At 37.9% G+C, this 24,026-nt stretch overlaps 1 protein-coding gene across 2 annotated transcripts in view; it reads right to left on the bottom strand.

Annotated features, from left to right (window-relative positions):
* Nucleotides 1-24,026, bottom strand: part of TASP1 (taspase 1) — a 75,469-nt gene that overhangs the window by 15,737 nt on the left and 35,706 nt on the right. For both annotated transcript variants that reach the window (XM_018077604.3, XM_008932987.4), the window contains exons 9-10: nt 23,711-23,789; nt 9,317-9,427 (exon numbers count right to left, since the gene is read on the bottom strand). In XM_018077604.3, coding sequence (XP_017933093.1) covers nt 9,317-9,427; nt 23,711-23,789 — 190 coding nt within the window. The remainder of the gene's footprint in view (nt 1-9,316; nt 9,428-23,710; nt 23,790-24,026) is intronic.

The following is a 24,026-nucleotide window of genomic DNA, read 5'->3' as shown; positions in this document are numbered from 1 at the left end:
CACACTTCAGGAAAATAATAAATAAATAATAAAATTACAACTAATGTCTTATTTGATCTAATACAAACAGATATTATCTTTAAAGCAGCACTTGCTTTGTACAAGAACTATTATTAGGTACCAGTCAGACCTCCTGTATTACTCATTCAGGACTGTGACCAAACCCCTGTGAACCAAGAATCCAGCCCGTGATAAGAGAACAGATAACAAAAGAGGAAAATATGTCTGGTTAAAATATAAGGGTGAGGCCTGGGAACTTGTAAAGAGTTTTACCACCCAAATCAAAACCTTTCACTCCATGCTTTCCAAGGTGCTAATGATATCTCTTATACTTTCACTGCACCAACCAAGTGCTGGCTGATATAACATGATTTCTGCAAGCAAATGAATAAAAAAAAATAAAAGTGGTTTTCTTCACAGGGGACATGCATTCTTTAATCTTTACTTCAGAAACTCAGGTACTTCAAAGACAGTGTCTTAACCCAAACTTGGTCTGCAGACCTAATTCTACACTCTACTGCACAAATAATTTAGGCTCTTAGCCTTGCTGTGGTGAAAAGTCATTGCAAAGAGAAAGAAAAAGGTTCGGTTTGTTTTTCAATAAGCAGCTTCTCCTCCTCTTTCAAGGGCTGAGAAAGATGCTTTCAAGGTTGTAGTGAAAAATACTAATCATCTTTTAAGTTATAATCGTTAAAAATGTTCTACTTCAGCAGAACACAGCCAGCAAACATAGTACATATCTAAGGCCACAGTAAAACACTAAAACTGAATGAATGCACACAAAACCAGACAGCAACTACTGATTATAGACTTGGTGCCACTGAGGTCTTCTTCTAGAAATGCTTGCATTTGGTTAATCATTTTTTTAGGGGTTTCTTTCTCCCACCCTCTGAAAAGAACAAATGAAAGAAAAGCTTGTAAATAAGCCAATCACATATTTTTCCAGTATTTTATCAACTACGTACCATCATCACAAATTTTCACTAATCTGAATAACTTGCACATGCTCTTTTTAAACCTTAAGAGAAGACTCGGCAGTATATTTCTTTCCATTCAGAGAGTCTGCAGGAAAATACGTAGCGCTACCTTGTCATCGGAATTCTTTCATTTTTACAGGGATTTCGGTGCAAGAACAAAACATTCACCCTCAGTGAAACACAGAATAAAAAAAACCAGCAATCACTCAAAGCATGTGTTTTGTGAAAATTATTTTAAAATAGGGTTTAAATAAATAATTTAAAACTGGAGCTTCAAGCACATTAGACAAAGTCTTGAGCTTACAGGTTCATTCAAAGAGATGCTCTACCTCTGCATGCACAACAATTGCCAGGAGAACCCCACTTTTGTCAGCCTAAATAGCATTTATTTTTTCACATTAAACATGGTGGGCACTGTATTGCCCTAAATATGTACACAGTTTTTTCTGAATCAAGACTTCCTTCAATGATTATGCGCCATGAAAGCTTTATTATTGGTCCAAAAAAGCCAAGGGCTTTGAAATCCATGCTAAACACTTAAAAGCTAGAAAAACTAGCTGTATTAATTCAGCTGAAGTACACTGTCACCCTACTGTTATTTCAACTAGAAAACTCCAGAAGAGGAATAATTTAATAGCACTGCACATGTTAAAAGTGGGACAAAAGTTTTAACTTCAGCACTCATAAAACACACCAGATGAGTAAGACACTGACTTCTTTAGGAATGACACAAGTTGGGCCCTTGGAGTAAGGGTAAATGTTGGTTATGACACATGAAACCAGGTCATGCTGCACTAACTCAGTAAGAACTGACCTTACCAGTAGTACTGGGGTGAGATGGAGATGGGTAAAATGGTTTGAAGTGACTTGCAGTGGGTCATTTGAATGGAATATTGAACCAGATTTCTTAACAGTTTGTGTTATGCAAACAAAGCAAAGATGATGGGATACATTATCTCTCCTACAGACAAAAAACACAGCAGTGCTGCCCTTTGGGTCTTCTACACCATTTTATCATCACCTGCATAATGAACATCATTCTGGAAAGGTGGGGAAAGTCTGAAAAAAGAACATCAGCTAAACCATCTCAGTACAAAATCAGCAACAATAGAGTGTGTTGTCTCCAATTCACTGGTGAGGTTGTGGGGAATCAATCTCAGAACAGTGTCAGTAAAATCCACTTGACTAGAGTAATAATATTACAGTATTCTACATTATAGTAAATTCAGACTGTTTCTCCTCTCTGAAAAATCAGCCGCTAAGCCAAATTAAATACACACTGAACAGCATGTTCTTTAAAACAGAGAAAGTATTTTATTTTCCAATTAAAGCCATTTTTCAAAAATGTTATAAGAGGGATTCAAATATATTAACTTTTTAAAACAAAGATCTTTCTAGATATGCAAACTTATTACTGAGGATTACAATTATGCTGACGAGTGTATGTTAACACAGCAATACAGTGCATATTAGGGGGTCTATGGTAAGCAAAATTCCAGACAGCTGAATGCAATGCATCCATCATTAAATCTGTAAAAATAACAATACAAAAGCAGTATTATACTTTATTTCTACACAGAATCTATCCACTGTACATAGGAATTAATCTGAGTGCTCTCAAAACACTGTGAATTCAAAGGTTAAGAACATATTTCATTAATTTAGGTCTAAAACTCATTTTGCTACAGTCAACCCATTGAGAAAAAGAAATAATAGTGCAGACTTCTGTAAAAAATAACAATATAGGTAATAACATTTTTTCATATACCTTCTATTTAATTAGTATTTCTAGAGGACGAGAAAAGGTGCAACTGAAATACTGCCAGGTATATTAAAGGCAGAATGGTTTCTCATTAGAAGGAAAAAGTGATCTGGCTCCCACACTCCTACACCATTTTTGTTCTCCCTGTACTCTTCAGAATGATAGATCTTGCTGTACAAATTAAAAATTCAGTAAAATAAAAATCAAAATATGCCTGCTAGCCAAAAATATTGTTTTCCACTGCAATAAAATAAAACTGTTAGACAAATCTTTGATCTAATAGCATGCTAATGGCAACACTACAAAAACCTGGGGCTTTTAATACCCTTTTAACTCTCATGAAAGCCATTGTTCCTTTCCCAGTTACACTGGCATACCACGAAAAATCCAAAGTAGAATTTCAACTGCAGCACTAACTAATAATGCTAGCACTGACCTGCCATATCAGATGAAAGGGGTAGGAAAAACCAAACAAAATCCATATTTCACTAGTTTTGGCTTAATCCTCACCTCCCCCAGTCACAAAATTGTATTTTACAGAATATAGTTCCCTCCTTCAAAGCTCAACTCTTCTGTTATTGCTACCTGACATATAGAAAGCATTAAAAAGTTTTTGTTTATATATTTTGTACTTCATTAATATGCAGTAATGGTCTCTTACAAAGAAGCAAACAGTCTTCAGAGCAACTCCAAGTTCACTGATCCCATCAAGTTGTGCAAGAGCAACCAGAACTGAACACCACGACCCAGGTTCAGCTGCTGACCAGGAATAGAACTTACAGATTTCAGGAGTGTTAAAGCAAATAATGGGTTCAACATTCACCCTTGCTCTGGAGGAACTACAGCTACAAGTGAAAAACACTTTTTCTTTGACATCTCCATTACACCTCTCTCCCATTGCTTCCTCCAGAGCAGGTGATCCATGTGAGTGGTTCCCCTCAGATCCTGTGCCTTTTTTCCCCATTTGTAGCTACTGCACTGATCCACTCTAGCACAGGTTCGACACCAAGCTGTGAGAGAAGTGTTTTATTTACACTGACCCAGCTGAAGGATGAACCAGCTGCTCATCAGATGTTTTCCATTCATACTCTTCCACAGCAGAGAAACCATTACCAGCTCCGTTGTTTACACTAGCTTTCAAAGGCTTAAGACTTTGGTCTCAACACTGACTGTGGGGTGGTGTAACCAATTAAGTGCTTCAGCATCCCCCAGTTTTAACAGCTAAACAGTTCTAAATCTCCTTGCGCTGCAGCGTGAGGGAAATTTAGACTTTATCAGGACAACAATCTATAGATCACCTACACTTTGTAGGCTTTGTGTACAAAATGTGCTGAAAGTGAAGCTGTTTGCCACTCTGCTTCTGCTTTCTATCCCACTAGACTCCAAGATAACAACTGAAATAAACATTAGAGGAATATAAGAAGCACTAAACGAAGCCTGCTTTTAATTTCATGCACCATTATTTGCTAAATGTTTAAGCACAAGCTGTCTGAAAGCAGAGGTTTTTATATTTCACAGTAAGTTAAAACATCTATTTAGAATTTTTAAAGAAGCTGCAAGTGAAAGCACCTGCACTTTAAAACTTTACAGGATTAAATAATTAAATAAATTAAATACTAGAGGATACCACCGACCAATAAACCCCCAATGCTCCTGACACAGAGAAGCACAGGCAGGACCTAGACAAACCCTTGTGTAACATCACCATGTTGTGTTAAGTTTCTAGATGGTTTGATTGTACAGATAATGAAGATTGTACAGATAATGCAGATGGTAGATTCTGTCTACCATCAAATACAAACTTGTGAAATAAAATAGGTTATATGAAACTTCAGGATCACCTCATTCTCTTCTCAAATCTTCTCCTCTGTGTCATGGAGAAGCATAAAAGCCCTTCCATAAATTGCTTCCTCTGTTACAAAACCACAAAGGATACTACAAGGCTTAGAGTGATGCAGCACCAAAATATAAAGTAACAATAACACTGTGCAATGCCAGTCACTGGCAGTCTTGTAACTGTTAAAGTTTGAGGCTTTTTCCTCCCAACAAGCATTAACTAATAATCAGGAAATTCATATTCTATGATTCCTAACTCTCCAAACTCCTGCTCAGAAGAGAGGAATTTGACACTAAATTTCTAAAAAGAAAGTTTCAGCGTTATCCTTCTGCTATTACCTTTCTGCAGACTTTGCCTGTCTGTCAACTGAAATACAATTTAAAAATACAAGAATAGAGAGGCATATTTCCATTAAGGAAAGAAAAAAATATCAGGTTCTAACTATTTCTTTCAGCTCATTATTTCCTAATACCTTATAAGAAGCTTTAAAGCACAATTGGTAACACTGCCATTGTTAAAAGCCCAGATTTCCCACCAGTGAGATGACACAAACATTTACTCTAAGTCTACATTCTGCAAACTTGGCTGTATTTGAAAGGAATGATGAGTAACCAAATCCTCTGTTCTCCTGTTTGGAAGGTATTTGTGTTTACAGAACACCATTCTTCAACTGAGAACCAAGCCTTTTGTGCTCTTTGACTAAAGATATGGAGCCCGTTTGCTTTACAAAAAATCTAAATTTAATTTCTCTCACCTCCAATTCAACCATCAGTTGTGCATTATCCATAGTAAGCTGGCTCTGAGAAAGGATGAGAGAAGCACATCTGACATGAGTTTGCTCATCACCTGCTGTTTAAGCAGCACTCACTGTTTATGCCAGGCATTCCCAAGCTGGAAGGATTCCCAGGGCTCCGCAGAGACTCGGAGAGTTCTGTAAACAGGAAGCACCAATCTGGTGGCAACTGCCGAAATCAGCTGTTCATCCCTCTGATACAAGTAAGGCACATTTTGATTTCTATCAAAACATTCTAGCTCAGCTTTGTTATAGGTTGAGTTTTTTTCAGCCTTGGTCCATTATAATTCTGGTGAAAGTTTGACAGGATCACAAAACAGGGCTTTAAGGAAGGCAAGAGAAGAATCCATGCAACCAGCAAGGAGTCTATCAGCCCACTTGATCCTATTGTTTCACAACATTAAGAAATCCTGCATCACACCACAGATCCTGAGCTATCAACCAGCACTTCGTCTATGAAAATTCACAGGAAAAAAATCCTGTTTAGTATAAGCCTATTGTTTGAAGCACGATACACATTTTCAACCCTTTCACTGTATTTGCCAGACATAACTTTGCTTTCACAGAATCACAGAACAGGTCAGGTTGGAAGGAACCATAGTGGGTCATCTGGTCCCACCTCCCTGCTCAAGCAAGGTTATCTTAGAGCACATGGCACAGGATTGCCTCCACACGATTCTGGAGTATCTCCAGCGAGGGAAGATTCCACAATCTCTCTGGGCAATCTGTCGCTCACACAGTAAAGAAGTTCTTCCTCATGTTCAGGTGGAACTTCCTGTGCATCGGTTTCTGCCCACTGCCTCCTGTTCTAGTGGTTGCCACCACCGAGCAGAGCCTGGCTCCATTCTCTTGGCACACCCCCTTTAGATATTTATACACACTGATGAGGTCCCCTCTCAGTCGTCTCTTCTCAAGGCTGAACAGCCCCAGCTCCCTCAGCCCTTCTTCCTAAGAGAGATGCTCCAGTCCCCCAGTCATCCTCCTTGCCCTCCACTGGACCTGCTTCAGGAGCTCCCTGTCTCTCTTGTACTGAGGTGCCCAGAACTGGACACAGCCCTTCAGATGTGCCTCACTAGGGCTGAGCAGAGGGGCAGGATCACCTCTGTCGACCTACTGGCAACGCTCTTCCTAACGCCCCCCAAGGACACCATTGGCTTTCTTGGCCCTCAGGACACACTGCTGGCTCATGGACAGCTTGTTGTCCACCAGGATCCCCAGGTCTTTCTCTGCAGAGCTGCTTTCCAGCAGATCACTCCCAGCCTGTCCTGGTCCTTGGGGTTATTCCTCCCCAAGTGCAGGACCCTGCATTTGCCTTTGCTGCATTTCAGACAGTTCTTCTCTGCCTATCCCTGCAACCTGCGAGGTCCTTCTGAAGGGCAGCACAGCCCTCTGGGTATCAGCCACTCCTCCCACCTTTGTGTCATCAGTGAACTTGCTGAGGAGGCATCTACCCCCTCATCCATGTCATTAAAGAACAACTTAAACAGTACTGGGCCCAGTACAGAATCCTGGGGGACACCACTACTGATAGGCCTCCAACTGGACTCTGTGCCACTGATCCCTCTGGGATGTGCCACTCAGCCAGCTCTCAATCCACCTCACTGTCCACTCGTCCAACCCACACTTCCTGAGTTTGCCTATGAATCTACAGAATTGCCAAGATCCCCCAAAATTACACTACTGGCTACAAACTCAGTACTATGTCACATGTAAACAGTAAGATATATCTGGATTTTGAAGTCTTCCTCCATCAGTTTTCATTCACAGGACAGTGGAGGGCAAAGTAGATTTTATGCTTTCTAATCAAAACACAGCATCCAAGCACTTCACCTTCACAGAGACCAAAGCTGGCTGTATCTTTCTTTTTCCCCACATCAGCACTGCCCCAAAGTATAACTGAGCAGATACTACACATTCCTGCTGTCAGGCAACCAAAGCTTGCAGCGATAAGTTTCTGAAAATACAAGCCAGGTCTGTCCCTAATTAAAATATGAAACTTGAAAAAGGAATTACAAAGCAGCTTTTTCAAATTTTCTTATCATGAAAACCACTAATTTGATCCTGTCTCTCATTCTTTTCACTTTCCCTTCTTTTGTTTGGATAAGTCTGTTTTCCCAAGGCAATAAGACATCACACTGTTAGCCTGGTATCTGTCTGGGCAGCTCCTCTTTCTCTGCAACTGATAGCTTCAGGTATAACAAAAACTTCAGCAACATTTATTATGTTCTTATCTCCAACAGAAATATTTTTACATTTCCAGTAAAGAATACAATGTATATATCACATAGTAGCCAGTTAATATTTAAAATGAAAACATCTGCTATGCAAACTGGTGGCAACACATGTTTGCATTAAACAGCAAACGAAGAATTGCATTTTTGCTCACTGTTACCAAAAAGAACAGAGAAAACCAACTTAAAGAAGGCACCTCAACTAAAAAGTTTGATTTTTTTGGTTTTTTAATCAGCCAGTTTCTATGAATTACTTCATCAGTTGCTTTCCATTTTTTGTGTGTATGTACTAATATAAAATTTTATAAAGATATGTACAGTTAGTGCTTGCTTTTAAGTACTCTTACCACGAACAGCACAATAAATTTTCAGAGTGTGGACTAAAGATCTGACTTGCCTGAAGTTAGGCCAGTTCCATAGAATACCTACAAAAAGTAGCAAAGTTATCACAAGCTTCCTTCCTAAAGGCTTCTCTTGGGTATACAAATTCCTAATTTTGTGCCACTGTGCACTGGAATGAGTGATTTAATATAAAAAGTTAAATTTTTGCTGCTTGGATTAGGATCTTTTTGGGCAACACACACTAAGGTTTTTCTGCATTCTTACAGCACCTAGAAATGGATATATAAATACAATATAATATATATATACTATATATATATACAGACATATATATACAATATAACATAAAATATAAAGTGTAGCCTTCCAATGTGAGGATGATTTCCCTCAAACAGTCAAATGTAATGTTGTCAGAAGCACCGTTTAACATGGATTCAACATTATAAACATAAATAAAGAAACTGCAATGCATTGCTTGCCAAGACCAAGGGCATCAGTCCCTGGGACCCCAAAAGGTGTGCACATGTCCCTCTTTCAGCTCTAATTAAAATACCATAAAAATGAGCTTTGGCAACACAGTGTACAAGAAGTACTGCGTTGTCCGCAAGAAATTTTGAAGGTGAAAATTGTCTGCGGACTCTAAAGCTTCAAAAATTTTAAGGGCTATAAAGACAGTGCAAATCAACATATATGCCAGAAGCCTCCTTGGAATCTAGGCTGTTTTCAAAAGTTCAAGCTTGTATGGATATTTGAAAATGACACATGACAAATGACACATGAAAATGACGAATTTGTATTTGGATTACAACTTGAAGAAAGAAAAAAAGATCTATATTCACAAGAAGTTAAACACAGATTGTGCAATTCTCTCTAATCAAGGAAAAAATTAGGTTTTGAATGGAGTCTACTTCAGTTTTGCAAGAAATTAATCTCATCATGTAGATAGCAAATCAGAATCTGTCTGTTTAAAGCACTTAATTAGAACATGAGATGGTTTTGAGGTCTGCTATTTTTAAAAGGGTTAACATGATGAATAATTTTTACTAATGCTCCTAAAACCACCAATTCTAAAATATGCAATTGTACACCACAGCCCCATGATTCAGGCAGGAAATTCTTTCTTCAAACCTCTCTGGGTATTCTATGACTCACATAACAATTGAGATATTTCCAAGGGTTTCCTTTAGATTTCCTAAAATATTCTTCTGTAGTTTAACATTTTTCAGATGTAACACAACACTAAATCCCAAGCCAACTGCAACACAAGACTTTAACAGAAATCATAAAAATAAGTGTCTTAATTTTGTTTAATAGTGTTACTTGCATTTTAAACAACGTTGGGCAACTTTCAGGCAATGAGGACCATATACTTACCAATAAACTTGTTTTGCATAGTCTCTAGGAGAGCTTGGTGGGCATCTTCTGTTTGCAAAGCACATGAACATTCTCTGGCCAGTATGGTTCGGACAAGGTGCTCTCCACAACCTAAAAACACATTAAGATTGGGAATAGTCAAAATATAGGTGTCACTATGAAGAAACTCTGTCATTAATTTATATCATTACATTAATCTGGCTGTAATTACAAAAAATAAGGACGTTTTCTTCATAGCAATGCATATGACAAGCTTCTGCCATATTTTTTTTTATTTTTTAAAAAAAGCGTGGCACTGAGTCACGTGAAAATTCCACCATTTTTCTCACAACTCTCCTGAAATTTCTACTGCACAAATTCATAAAATAAAAAGGGTACAGTGAGACTTTCTCTGACTCGTCACCTTTATCCAGACAGAATCCACTCACTCATCATTCTCTCAGCAATGATCCCTGCATGCAAGTCTTCAAACCAAGAACATCTTCAGTGAATGCCACACTAACTCCTTCTGCATGACAGAATCTTCTACTTAGTCCACATGATCTAGCCTTTTGTCAGCAAAGGAATACATGAATTCACCCATCCTTTTTCTGCCAGAGTGGCTGCTCACTGCACTACTAATATAAATTCCTGTAATTTTTAGAGGTTTAAGAAACTAAAAAGCTTCTGCAAACAACCACTCATTGCCTCAGTGCTTTCTGTATCACCTGAAACCTACTGAGGATGAAGACAAGCAGGTCATTATTGCTACTCTTATTCTGCAGGAACACTTTCACACCTGCTATTTTTTCTCCTACACTCTTTTCCATTCCTGTGCTGTGCTTTGGAACACGATGAGGCCAAATGGCACCGTGCATATTTATTGGATCAACATTTTTTTTGGACAGGAAAACCCTCTGGTGATACCTTCTGCATATAGACAAAGGTCATTATACTAATTATGCCTCCAGTTTGTTGACATTTTTCCTCAATGGCAAGGAAGCAGACAAAGCAGCTGGAAAAGGGCTAAGCAGGAGCCAGTTAAGCTGTGTTATTCAGTTAGGAAAGAAGGAGAAACACAACTAATGTACAGCTACAATGTAACAATGATTTCAAATTATCTAATTTGGGTGACTACAGTTTGATCAGATTTGTAACTTCAGAGTATATCCTGGCCTAAAACTGCATTAGACACCAGAATACATAGAGAAATCAAATACAATGAATTCCCAATTATATATAAATGTTTCTAGCATATTTCTCATTTCTCATTAAACACGACATGGTGATGCAAGCACTGTGCTGGTTCCTTAAAAAAAATATATGCATAATCCAGTTGGACTTATTAGCTCAGGTACAGAATTACATAAATACACCTACTCAGCTTCCAGAAACAATTTATGGCTGGAAACAATCTAGTGGCTTCCACATGGCAGGGAGCTGGAGCCGGTAGGACATCAGGCCTAGGCTGGCTTCAGACGAAGGCAGCTCAGTCTCCACAGATAACATTCACTTTACTGGAAGCACTAACAAGCCCAGAACAGAGAGAACTCTGAGACACTGACTGAAGCCAGCGCAGATGTGGCATAAAGAAAAATGTAATAACTAAACCCAACCCCAAGTGGCCCCAGTGCAGCCTGTTGAGTGTCTCATCGCTGTGCTTCCCAATATGCTGAGTTTAGAGCACTGACTGGTCTGGGCACAATACGGCACAAAACCACGTTGGCAGGTCTAGTGCTGTGTCTTGGAGCTACTCATAGATTGGTTTCTTGCTCTTCTCACCACTTTTAAACCTTAATTAACATGGCAAGCTACTCAAAAAAACCCCTCTCTTTCTGTTTACTTGTCACACAATTATACCCTCCCCCTTGAATGCACAGTAAGTTTACAAACACTGTTCTTCAAAAATTGCTAATACAAAAGGAAAACAAAAAAATTACCCCACTCACTCCTAATTTCCAAAATTTGGGGAAAAAAACCAACAAAAAACCCTCAGGAGCATTGTGGATCCATTAGATCAGGGATCAGACTGATGAAAAATTGTGTGCATGTGTCCCAAAATCTTGCTACGTTCAATCATCAAAATAATACCTTAGTCTTCAGTTATATTCTCCTGTTAATGGGCATTGTCTCCTGATTAATACAATTCAGCTCAACTGAATTGTTTGAAGTGGGGCACTTTGGCACTGAATCTACATACACTTGGCACAACAGAAAGACAAAAAAATCCTCTGTATAGCAAACAGATTGAGTAAAAGCAGTTACAAACAGAGGAAAAGGAAAGAGCTGAAATACTACAACAATTACACAGCCAAGGGAGGCAGTTCTTGAGAGCACAAGGGGAAAAGTGTTTTCATTGAGAGCGTCAAGAGACAAGAGAAGGGTCTTGGTGGGGAGATAATCTTCAAGAGGCTCCTGCAATAGTGCATCCTCAGCAGCTGCTTACAGCCTGTCCATTCACTGCCTCACAAAACTGAGAGTTATCTACTACTTATTCCAGACAAAGAACATGGAGGGGGAGGGGGAAGCCACAAGATGCATTTTACCCATAGATCACAACCTGGATATCACTTTTTTTAAACTAAGAAACTTTAATCACTACAAATTTTGCTGTGAAGAACAAAACTAAATAAGCATATGCTCCAGCAAAAACTGAGCAAGTTGATTTTTTTCTTGAAAAGGACCTGTTAATATCTTTATATATAACACTTATACCCTATATGAGGCAAGAAGCACAGGACTGAGAATGGGAATCAAACAAATGAGACACAGAAATGAGAGTGAGCCTATGTGTGTCCTATGCATCAAGTAATAAAACCAGATGTTACTACTTCACAATTTTAAAGTATTTCCTAAACTGGCATCAAAAAGACAATAGCCATTTTTTAGCATGACGTAGAATGTTATTTATCCCCCAAGAGAATGACTTTATTGAAGAGTTCCCATAACATCAAGTCTGCTCCAAAAAAACATTCAGAGAGAGAAAACTTAATCTGAGTTAAGAACAGCTGCAGCCCACTGATGTGATCCAGGATCAACCACAAAGAAAGCAGCTTTGCAGTTCTACTAACACATCACACATCTCTACATCCCCACAGACAAAGTCATTTCTTTATGTCATACTTATGTCAACCTATAAGGCAGCAAACTTACAGACTGCTGCTGGCAGTGTATGCAAAAATCTTTCAACACATCACATGCTGGCAATCTGCAGGGACAGATAACTAAGGAAAATAATTCCCCCTTTTGGAAAAGAAAAATTTGTTACTGCAGTTTTTGATGTAGGAACATCTATTTTTGACCGAGAAGAAAAAAAAACAAAAAACAACTAAGCAGTGTTTTACATACTTTGACCAGATAAAGGCTGAGAAAAAGAATTACCCTAATTATTCCAATGGAATCACCCTTTCTATCATCTCAAGTCAGAACCAAACTGTCTTGCAGGTTTAGCAGATCTATCTGTCTCTGTAGCCTACAACACTGGAGATAATACTAGGACTAGACACAAAATGAACGTACACATTAGTACAGGAATCAAAACTGATTTATATCTTACAATATAAAGCTGTGGGTTCAAATTTATAGTTCTAGTCACTTGTAATCTAACCACCACATTAGCCAACTTCCGAAAAAGTTGCATTAACACAACCCAAGAGCACCAACTGCAGTGAAAGCTACTTAAACACATTTCCAAATCATGCACACAAGCTGATGAAAATGTAAATCTGGTTCATTTGCTTAACTACCTCACATTATACTACATTTAACTGCACGTGTTTATATACTTGGCGGTTTTTTCACTGAATAAAACTAAACCCAAAACAACAGGGACTCCCAATAAGAATTATTCAATTCTACATTAAAGACTCAAATATATTTGTTTTAGTAACTTTCCTGTAAACAGAGTTTAAATCATTTCACTATCCTCTCCCAGTTACAAGGATGACTTCTTTGGTAACCTGAAGCTCATTATATTTCAGAGACAAATATTTTGCAATGACAGACCAGCACTTCCCTAAGACTTCACACACGAGTGACTCAAATGGAGATGACTAGCTGGAAAAATTTACTGGGTTAAATTAGTGCTTCTCACTGAAATAACTGTTTCATATAGCAAACAAATTATTTTCCTAACACAGTCATATTTTGCAAACACCATGTTTCCTATTCATAACCCCTCCAATGACAAAAATACTACTGTTGGAACTGCTGCTGTCCATGTTTACAGGACTAAGTATAATTAACTGCCCTCCTCTGGGATCACTACTGGCAAAGGGGGCAATGTTTCTACAGGAAATGTATAGTCTATATAGTTTATTTTGATAAATCATGCCTGACATACTTGGTGGCCTTCTACAATGGGGTTACAGTTGTGGTGGGTTAGGGAGGAGCAACTGGTGTCATCTGCCTGGACTTGTGCAAAATATTTGAAGGCATCCCATACAACACCCTCGTGTCTACACTGGAGAGACATGGATCTGATGGATGGATTGCTTGATGGATAAGGAATTGGCTGGATGTTGCAGTCCATGGCTTGATGTCCAAGCAGGCTCCAGTGATGAGTGGTGCAATAACAGGACAAGGGGAATGGCTTTAAACCAAAGGAGAGTAGATTTACATTAGTGACAGGACAAAATTCTTTGCTGTGGTGAGACAGTGGCACAGGTTGCCCAGAGAAGCTGTGGATGCCCCATCCCTGGAAGTGTTCAAGGCCAGGCTGGATGGGGTTTTGAGCAACCTGATCTAGTGGGAGGTCACAACCCAAACCGTTCTATGATTCTATGAAAAATAAATACATAAACACATACGTGCAAAGACAGGTATTTTGATGCAAGTTTCTAGCCTCCTAGGTGAAAGGGAAAGAATTAAACAGATTCCTAAAGCTCCAGAGGTATATGGCAAGGGAAGGAAAGAATGACAAGGCTTGACAACCACAACACATTTATTTTGCAGTCAAACCAACACACTTGGTGAGAACCAGAATTTTACAAACAAAAAACACAAACAAACAAAACTCATCAAAAAGATCCCAAACAACCTGTCTTCAACCAGAAGCTCCTACCCCTCCCTGAAAACTACTTGAAGATCATACAGAAAACCACCAGCCACTGTGCTGCAGGGTCAGGCCCATTCCATGCATTTCAATTAGTGTTTATCTAAATGCATATAATGGGTTTTCAGCTTTAAGTCTTTCTGAAGGTTTCATTCTGTTGAGCTGGGTGGTAAACGAAGCCAATGTTAATTCAACAGCATAGCACTGGAGGGGTATGTGCTGCAGCTGGTTGTGAAAATGTCAGTGCTGAACTGAGAAAACAGACAAGACATTTAAGCTAAAACTTAAAATTTTGTATTTTTTTCTTCCTAAGCAATTTTTTAATAGCTAATTAATTTGCTAGTTTGCCTTCGCACATCTTCCACAACAATCAAGTTACTAGGGGGTTTTTTTGTGAGGTTTTTATTTTTTAAGATTGTTAACATCTTCAATTTTCAGCTATTTGATACTATTTTAAAATACAGACTGATCTAAAGATAAGGTCAAAAAATCTGAGTTATAATGTTTACATTTCAATCTTTCTGTACCAAACAGTAACTAACTAGTTTATCCAAACCTTAACTTGCCATAGACATCAGTCCTTCATTTGAGCTTCATTCAAGAAACTAAATCACTGCTTTCCCCTCAGCATAGTGACTTCTCAAGTAGATTTCTAATGCTTGAAATAACCACAACAAGAGGAGAAAGAACCCAGCACAACACAAGCCGAACATCCCATACAATGTGTGCTCTGCATCCTATAACGTCCCTCCAATGGGACCAAGATGGCAAAGGGAAGGAAGGCCTTGTGCAGAGCAAGGGCCTCTGAGCAGCGTGTCAGAGAGAAATTGTTTTTCTGCTCCTTTTGATGGGACATGCTTTCAAGTCAGGAAATTAGAAGCAGGTGTGCCAGAGGGCACACACACATACATGCAGCACACTGAAAAACACGCGTTTCCAATTTGCAGACATGAAAGAGGCTCCTGTTGAATGGAAGGAGAAATGAAAATGTAGCTGCTTTCTGTGAGCCATAAGCAGGGAGCTTATGGAGCTCTGACAAGCTGCTGGAGCCCCGGTCTAGCTAGTGAAACACACAGTACCTCCACACAGTGTTGGAACTTGGTTTAAAGGAGTGTAAAATGGAAACTTGCATTACTCACAGCCAAGAATGGAAAAATTAATCTGGTTTACTCCAATGCCAAAGTATGAGTCTTCTCTTTTCAGAAGCTACAGATACAAGTTACAGGTTATCTGTATTGTACTATCTATACAGCAGAGTCTGAACATGGTCCTGTTTCAGCTTTGATATTGTTATTTTCAGTTCAGTGGTAGTACCTTAAGTGTCAGCTAACAAGAACTACTATTGCTGCTTTATTTCCTGAATAATTTCTAGTTATGCCTAATGGAAACACGGTGAAACTGTATTTTATATCATTTCCAACATCTCTAGAAAGAGCTGACTAATGACTTGCAAGCCAGCGATTTTAAAAAACAAAATAGAGTACAGTAAAAATATTTGTCTGGCAAGATACTGATGCAGTTAGTTACATATTAAAATAAAAATTTAATGTATAATTCTGAAAAGACATAAAATGGCCAGTCTAACAGAATGCACTGCAGTATTAAATTAAAGTTGCATAACTTTCAGCTTTTTGTACTCCTATCAGCTGCTGCATCTTGTCTTCATACTAGCAGGGGAAATTTTTAACTTACTGACCTGCTGCCAGGAAGAACACCTGCAAACAAAGTCCTGTCCAATTCCTAAAGCATTGATCCTAGAGGGATCAATGGAACACATTCCTGCTGCAGACAGAATATCCTTAGATGATTTACCTACTAAGAATATGCAATGGAAATCTTCCAAAAGGTTGAAACTTTAGTAAATTTGGGTAAGTTTCAAAGATAACAAAAGACAAATTCAACATCCAGACAAACTGTCTCTAAAGTATCTTCTCTAAGGAAAGGTGGGAAAACACTTACTATGTCTCTAAGTTTTTAATATAGGCAAAATAAACTAAAATCACTCTGAAGAACAACTCATTCAGCTTTTCTACAATTTTACAGATAAGAAAAAAAACGGTTAAAGATGTACAATATGCCAAATGCATGAATCCTTTACTTCTAAATAGTGGGAAATGGCAGGGAACTTTATAATAAAGCTATTTGTTTGAATTATTAATGAGAATTTCTGATGTACCTCCAAGGGAGGTTAGAACGAAGAAAAGAACTTGGGTCCCTTAAAAAGGACGTGCTTTTTACATTCTTCTTTACATTTAACATATTTTGAAGGACTCATTTCAGTCAAACTGAAAAGAGAAAAGCAACACTTTTTTACTTTGCCTGCCTTGAGAAGCTTTGCTGCTACTGATCTCTTGCTAAAAATACTACATCTCTCAAAACTACATCACTTTTGTCATATAAAACTTACAGGAAAGAAGCAAGACAGTAGCTTATGTGTTAGTTACTTCAATATATTCATTTACTCCCAATCACAGAGAAGTGTTTAAGACATAAAAAGAGAGCTCGGTTTGCCCCTGTCTCCAATTCAATTTATATCCCTGCACCTATTTCAAGCCCAATTAAAATTTCAAGAGGCAATAAGCCCTCTTTGATTATTGCATCCATCCAGTCCTGCTTCCCAACGGCTCTTCCAAAGGCAATTCAAACAACCACTGATAATTTTGAGGACAAACCCCTCAGCACTGAACACTGTGTTCAACTGACTGCTTCTCAGTGCTACCATTCCCACAAATCATCTCTGCCTCTTGCATCCTTTCCCTTTTCCCAGCCTCATGGTGGTGGTGGGTTAGTTCAGACACCACATGCTACAGCACTGAAGCCTCTGAAAGGCATCTGGACACAAAGGCTTCAGAGGTAAATACTGATCTGTCTGGAGATAGACCTCTTCTTCCTCTACCCTCTGGTTCATGGGAACAATGACATAACTCTTCTCCATATGCAGCTGCTTCATCTGTGATGCATTAGGTTACCTATTATTCCCCAAACCTTACAGGACCAGACTGATTTTGAGAGATAATACATATTTCTACAAAGAGATCAACTGTATCATAATATCCATCTCACACAGCGTAGCTGAAACAATCTGTTCAGGATACAAGGTTTGCATGTGAAATTCCTCTGGGCATTTGGAGCGTGGACTCAGAAGGACACAGGCCAGACACACAATGCTGCACTTGTGTGTTATCTCAGGCCTAATGACACATGCGAGGTTGAAGCAAGATTTATAATTACATCATAAATGTAATTCACTGGTACAGGTTGCCCAGAGAAGCTGAGGATGGTCCAATCCTGGAAGTGTTCAAGGGCAAGCTGGATGGGGCTCTGGTCTTGTGCAAGTAGTCCCTGCCCATAGCAGGGGGGTTGGAACACGATGGTCTTTAAGGTCCCCTTCAAACAAACCAGTCTATGATTCTATGAAACAACACCTGGCCAGGTATTCACCACCGGATCCTTGTACACCCACAACTGCCCTCAACACCCAGAGATGACAGAGCCATGTATCTGCATTACAAGTCCATTCATCTGCATTGAAGCTCCCCTGAAAAATAGTTACTCTGTGAATTTCCACATCACTGTGGTTTGTGTCAAGAAGGCGTTTTCAAGTAAGAATCTACAGATCAGTGGCTTCCATAAGGAGACCAAAATGCTGGCTGTGACCATAGCTCAACAACCATTTTCACGAGCACAGGCCATCTCTCCACAGATGTCATTCCTATTCCACCCTATACCACTTTACCTGTACCATTTTACCTGCAAAAGCAACCACGAGATACACAGGGAAAAAAAAACAGATATGAACAAAAACAAGAAGTTTGAGCAGGAAAAGGTGGGAGAAGGAAGAGTAAATATACTTATTTCCTTATTGATGTGGATTTCAAAACCAAGAGAACCCTCCTTGAGGAGAAGGCTGGACCAGATCTCCAGTGGTTCCTTCCAAGCTAAATGATTCTGTGCTTCCTCACAACACAAAGTGTGCTATTTTTCCCTCAGAAATGATGCATCATATATACATATGTATATCTAACACAGTTTTTAAACTATTTTGATGTAAACTCTAAAATGCCTTTATCAGAACAGAGGCCACTGCTTTTGATCAAAGACCTTAACAGTCTTTTAGGATCTGGGTGAATTCATCAACACAAGACACTGTTAAGGGAGCCGGGCACATTATCCTTCTTTACAGAGAATAAATGAAGTCTATACATGTATTCCTAAAACACTGCTGTTACCTGTATTTGATTCAGTCAGGAACAGGCTCTGGGCAGTGGAGAAGAGCAAGGCATCACTGAAAGACTTTTCCCAGATTGGATCTTCAACCACACCTCATAAATAAATCTCCATAAATCTGATATCCCTGCTACCTTCTCAATAAAACACAACTTTGGGCTCAGTCCTGTTGAATGAGCTCAATATATTACAAGACTTCAATCCTTCTTCTTCAGTGTTATAAACCATGATTAAGTCCTCTTTAAATTCTTCCTAGAACATCCTATGTGCCTTTCTTGTATCAAATATTCTCCTCAAATGGATTTTAATAGAAGCTGGAGACTTTGTAGCTTGTGTCATAGAATTTCTGCATTTTGTAACTAATGCAAGACCTTACGTCTGCCTTCAGAAATGCAATATTAAAGGTTTGCTGGCTTTAATGACTGATACCTAGACACAAAGCACATCCCCACACACGAGGAATGGATAAGTACATTTTTACTACCTACTGTTGCAAAGCTAGAAAAAGAAATGCAACACATCAGTCTCCACACTTCCACTCAAAAATTCCACCTATAGATGCCTTTCAAAGCCTCATGCATTAGCTATTACTGTAACTTTGGTATTTATCTTTATATTTCTAGTTAAGGTTCTGTATATCCAGACAGAACTATGACTTTTCAACTTATCTCTCAGGAAAGACACAGACTCTTACCCCAGTAGTATTACTTTTGGCACAGTTAGTGGATGAATATTCACAACCATCACGGATATTCCAACTGAGGAGGGGATTCAATGTCACACTTGATATTGTTTTGAATGAGAAGAATATGCACAAAGCCTTTGATTCCTATTATGTTCAGGAAAAAATAGGAAATGTTTTCTTAAAGTACAGCCAAAAAAATGGACTATTGTTTCTCCTGCGGTTGGGTTTTGTTCACAAATGTTTTCCCTCCAAATAATACCCATCTTCCTGTGTTTACATTCATATACCAACAAAAAACAGCCACTAAAGAGTTCCAAGTGGCCTTAGAAGTGTGGGTTTGGCCTCTTTTTTTGGGGAGGTGGTGGGGGTGCTTAAAGGGCAGGCTGTTTTGTTTGTGTCTGTGTGCACACATGCATGTAAAAGCTTTTAGACACCAGAGATTTGGCTTCTACATGTTGATCCAAAAACCAGTTTAGCTGTTACTTACATTTACACTAAATAAAGGCCACTGGTCTTGCTCATTCATTTAAGAAGCTTTCACTCAGTCTCTACTATCATTCTTGCATGGAATGGCACTTGTATTATGCTGTTAGATGTCACAATTAAGACTTCTCAGGTATCTTGGCTATGCCAAGATACTGCAAAATTCTCTGGATTTCTTGTATTTTAATACTGGTTTTGAGACACTTAGAGAATACTTGTAATGCTTATCCTTTGAGTGCCAATAAAGTCCCACAGTCATTTTTTTTCCTAAAAAAAATATTAATTTTTATATAATCCAGAGTTTGTATGTCAAAATCTCTCCAAAAGTTGATAGAAAGAAATCAGAAAGATTTTACTTGTTTGCACAGAGACTGATTTTAGACTGAGAGTTACAGAATAAACCTTGAATTTCAGGCCCTTTATATTCATTCCTATGTTCTACCATCTCCCCCATCCTGTCTTTAGAAAGTCTTCATCTTTTGACTTCAGTTGTCCCAGGCCCTGTTAAACTATAACCATAAAATATGAGTTTTACAATATCCTGTATTTTATAAACCTTGAAGTAACTTTTGAAAAGCCAAAAAAAATAAAACCAAAGACAGTGTGGTTAAACAACAAGGCCAAGTGACTGTTAGAGGTATAAAATTACTGTTCAAGAAGTTGAAGTCATGCCCAAACAAGTTCAGAACCACCACCTTTGGCACATTCAATATAAAATCATGACAAAAATAGTCAAAAATATTCAAGAAACAACTTGCTAAAAGGCATAAGAACTAATAGCAAATCCTGCCTGAAGAGGCAGAAGCAGAAGCCTGCCAGCAGCCACAGGGCCAGCAGAAGATCCAAAATGTCTTCAAATAATACACAACCACTGAAAGAAAGTTACAGGAACTTGGAAGTACTTTAAATGAAGTAGTTGTATAGCAATGTCTTCTCCCTCCTTTTTTAATGAGGCAGGTATTGAAAGACATGTCTCCAACTGAAGCTTCAACAGAAGGATTTTAGAACAAAATTAATAAAAATTCAAGAACAAACTCTACTGTGTTTTTACTGTGGCATTTAAACTAACACTTTTCCTTCTCCAAGAAAGCTTCTACAAAGGTAAACCACCACAGAATAAGAAAAACATTCCCAGCAAAATTTAAATAACTGCAAGTTGTTTCTTAAATAACTGTTCTTTTAAGAACAAAAAGAAATGAGAAATCTTGAGAAGTCACCCTGACCTGTCAAAAACAAGTATATCTCCAGCTTCTAAAATCCCAGTATCACAAACTGCTGGAAGCTTGGATAATGCAGTGGAGGTGCTTTTCCCAGTCCTGTACTTTTCCTTGGAGACTTGCAAACACCCTCTATCTGAAACAGGTCACCAAACTACCTAGAGCTCTGGTTCAACCCAGTGTGTCCATTCCACATGTACTCCTTCGAATTACTAGTCCAAACTCTCCTTTCTCCACACCACAGGTTTTCCCCAGACTGTTCAATCTCTTGCTGACCTTCCAGACCTAAAGACATGAGCAATTTCATAAGTAAGGAATCAAAACAGCTTACAAAACCTGTCCCTTAAAAACTGTTTGTAGCAAACTAACACCAAAGAACATCCTTTCCATGATTGATTATAGAGCCTGATATAACTAACTCTCAAAGACTGAATTTCTATCCACATCTATCACTAAAAACAGTTAAAAAAGTCTAAACCAACACAAAATGTGAAAATTTTTATTTCCCAAAGAATACTGAAGTTAAATTATTTGGTTTAACATCTAGTAATAACTTTGAGCATAAAAAAAGAATTTCTTGGAGAAAAAGATTTGTGCCAAATTTACCACTTAAAGACAAATTAAAAGGAAGAGACATGGGAAATTAAAACAATATTATATTGAGAAACCCATAGAAATCCAAAATGATTGTAAATTTCTGTTACTTTATGTGCACATTTTAAATGCATTTACACACAGGTGTAAATGTGTGTAAAATGACACATGAAATGAACGTGCACAGAGAAAACAGAGTTTTTACTTATACATAACATGCAAGTTTCATTTGTTGCCTTTTTTTAAAAATATACATCCACATAAAACTCATTTAGAAACCTAATGAGAGAGGTATAACCATATTACAAATAGAGTCTGGTCTGATTTGAGCTACACCAGTGGTGATCTTCTCCAAGGAAGCACTGTCAACCCTGAAGCTTTCCAAATCAAAGCATCTTCTAGACTTTAGACAGTACCTTTATTTTCTAAAAATATCATTTAACAATGATGTATGTTAATGTATCATTTTCTTGCTGAGCCATGGCAGTTTCACCTGAATATTTGCAGATGTTTATGCCCCGTTCCCAACTCCTCTTATGATCCAGCCAAGTACTAAGTTTCATTCTTTCAACTTTTCCTATAACTTAATTTTTCCATCCCTTTACTCCTTAATTAAATTCATGGTTCACATTGTTGGATGTTCATATTTTAAACAAGAGTCAGGCATCAATATATTTTAAAACTGCACTAAACATAAAGTACATTATAAAATAAAACATTATGAGCTTCTGAAAATGGAAAAAAGAATGGTATTGATTACAGAGGAGTTCTCACTTCCTGTAAACATTTCTATCTCTCTCTCTCTCACAGACATACACACATTTACTTTAAAGGAAAACCAGAAACAAGAGTTTAATTAAACACCACTAGTCTGAATTTCAAATCAGGGAATAAACAGATGGCCACGCTTCATAGAGCACCAGCAGGTCACTTCAATTAACTGGGACTGGGATCAGGGTCATGTCATGGGAGCTAGAAGATGTGAATCAAATAAACATACATATATATATGTGTGTGTGTGATAGTTATAAATAGTATAACATTAAAGTATTTACCACCATAAAAAACTGGTACCAGCAAAAAGGGAGGAGGCTTCTATTTAAGGCCATCATTAAACCCAGACATCTCCTCCAAGTGCATCAGTACTTGCACAGACTTCAAATCCAGTTGACTTTGTAAAGAAGAGCTTAAAAAAAACTAAATAAAGGTGTCCTTCTCAGCTTTTCTACAAAAAATCTCTAGTACTGGACTTGTACTCTCTAATTAATAGAGTCCCCAATATTCAGATATATTTCCATACATAGGTAAGCATTTATTAAACTAAAATCAGTATTACAGTAAAATCAATTCCTTGAGTAGAATCATCTTCTGACACTTCTGTGTTCAGTAGAACTTTCCCTGAGTCAGTACTAAGAAGGATATTTGCTATGACTGACATTGAACTTAAGGGTGAACACCTACACAAATTTTCAATAGTGCAAGAGATGTAAATGCAGGGGAAATTAGAAAGGTATAAAACTCCAAAAGCAACATAGGATATTTCTGATGCTCTTGAGCCTCTCAAATTTTAATTCTACACCCTGATACCTTGCTGCCCCCACTATTTCTGTATCAGGACTAACTCTGCAATGCCCATGGGGTGCCACTGACATCACCTAAATCCGAACTCTGCAGATTTCCTTCACCTCTCCCTGTACTGAAAGCTGATAACTCTGACCCTTATTCTAATAATTTGGTTTTACCTTTTCCCTTTCCTTTTAAAAAGAAAAGAGAGATGAACAAATTCATTTAAATATTCACTGGAAATAGGAATTACTTATTTTGGAGGGAAAAATGCTGTTTGCAGCACTTCTGTATCCAAAGGACTCTCAAATTATCTTACAGAAGGCTTCACAGAAGAATTCTGCATTTAACACAATATTGGGTTTCTTCACAGGAGAGGTTCCTAAATATATAAATACAGCACATCTTGGATTTAAAGACAGTACTGACATGTATTTATATGCAAATGAATGATATAAATGTAGAACATAGTCTGGAAATAACGTTGATATTTGAATCCACCATTCACAGAAATAATTTATTTGGAATTTGCAAATTAATTACATCATGGAAAGATAGTAACTTTGTTAAGTATTTATAAAAGTAGTAAATACCTGAAGTACTCACAGCAGTGGAGTAAGGGGTATGAGCTCCTGTATTTTCAGCCCAGCAGCCACAACCATAAAGAGCTGCCTAAGGAAAGAAGTGCATTGTTCATAAATTTTAAGTATGCAAGATTTGTGGTTTGTTCCCTTCCTTAAAAAAAAAAAAAAAAAAAAAAAAAAAAAACCCCAAAAAATCTCAAACCACCACCAACAAAAAAAGAAATCCAAGAAAAATCTATTAATACAAAAAATAAGAAAGAACATCATCATTGTATTGCAATTCCAATCCCTTTTGCTACATTCTTTTTTACTCTTCTTCAGATCT

The sequence above is a fragment of the Manacus vitellinus genome, unplaced genomic scaffold, assembly GCF_001715985.3.
Source record: "Manacus vitellinus isolate BGI_N305 unplaced genomic scaffold, ASM171598v3 scaffold_38_pilon, whole genome shotgun sequence".
NCBI lineage: Eukaryota > Metazoa > Chordata > Aves > Passeriformes > Pipridae > Manacus > Manacus vitellinus.
The sequence above is the reverse complement of the archived record's forward strand: the minus strand, read 5'-3'. Positions and strand labels throughout refer to the sequence as shown.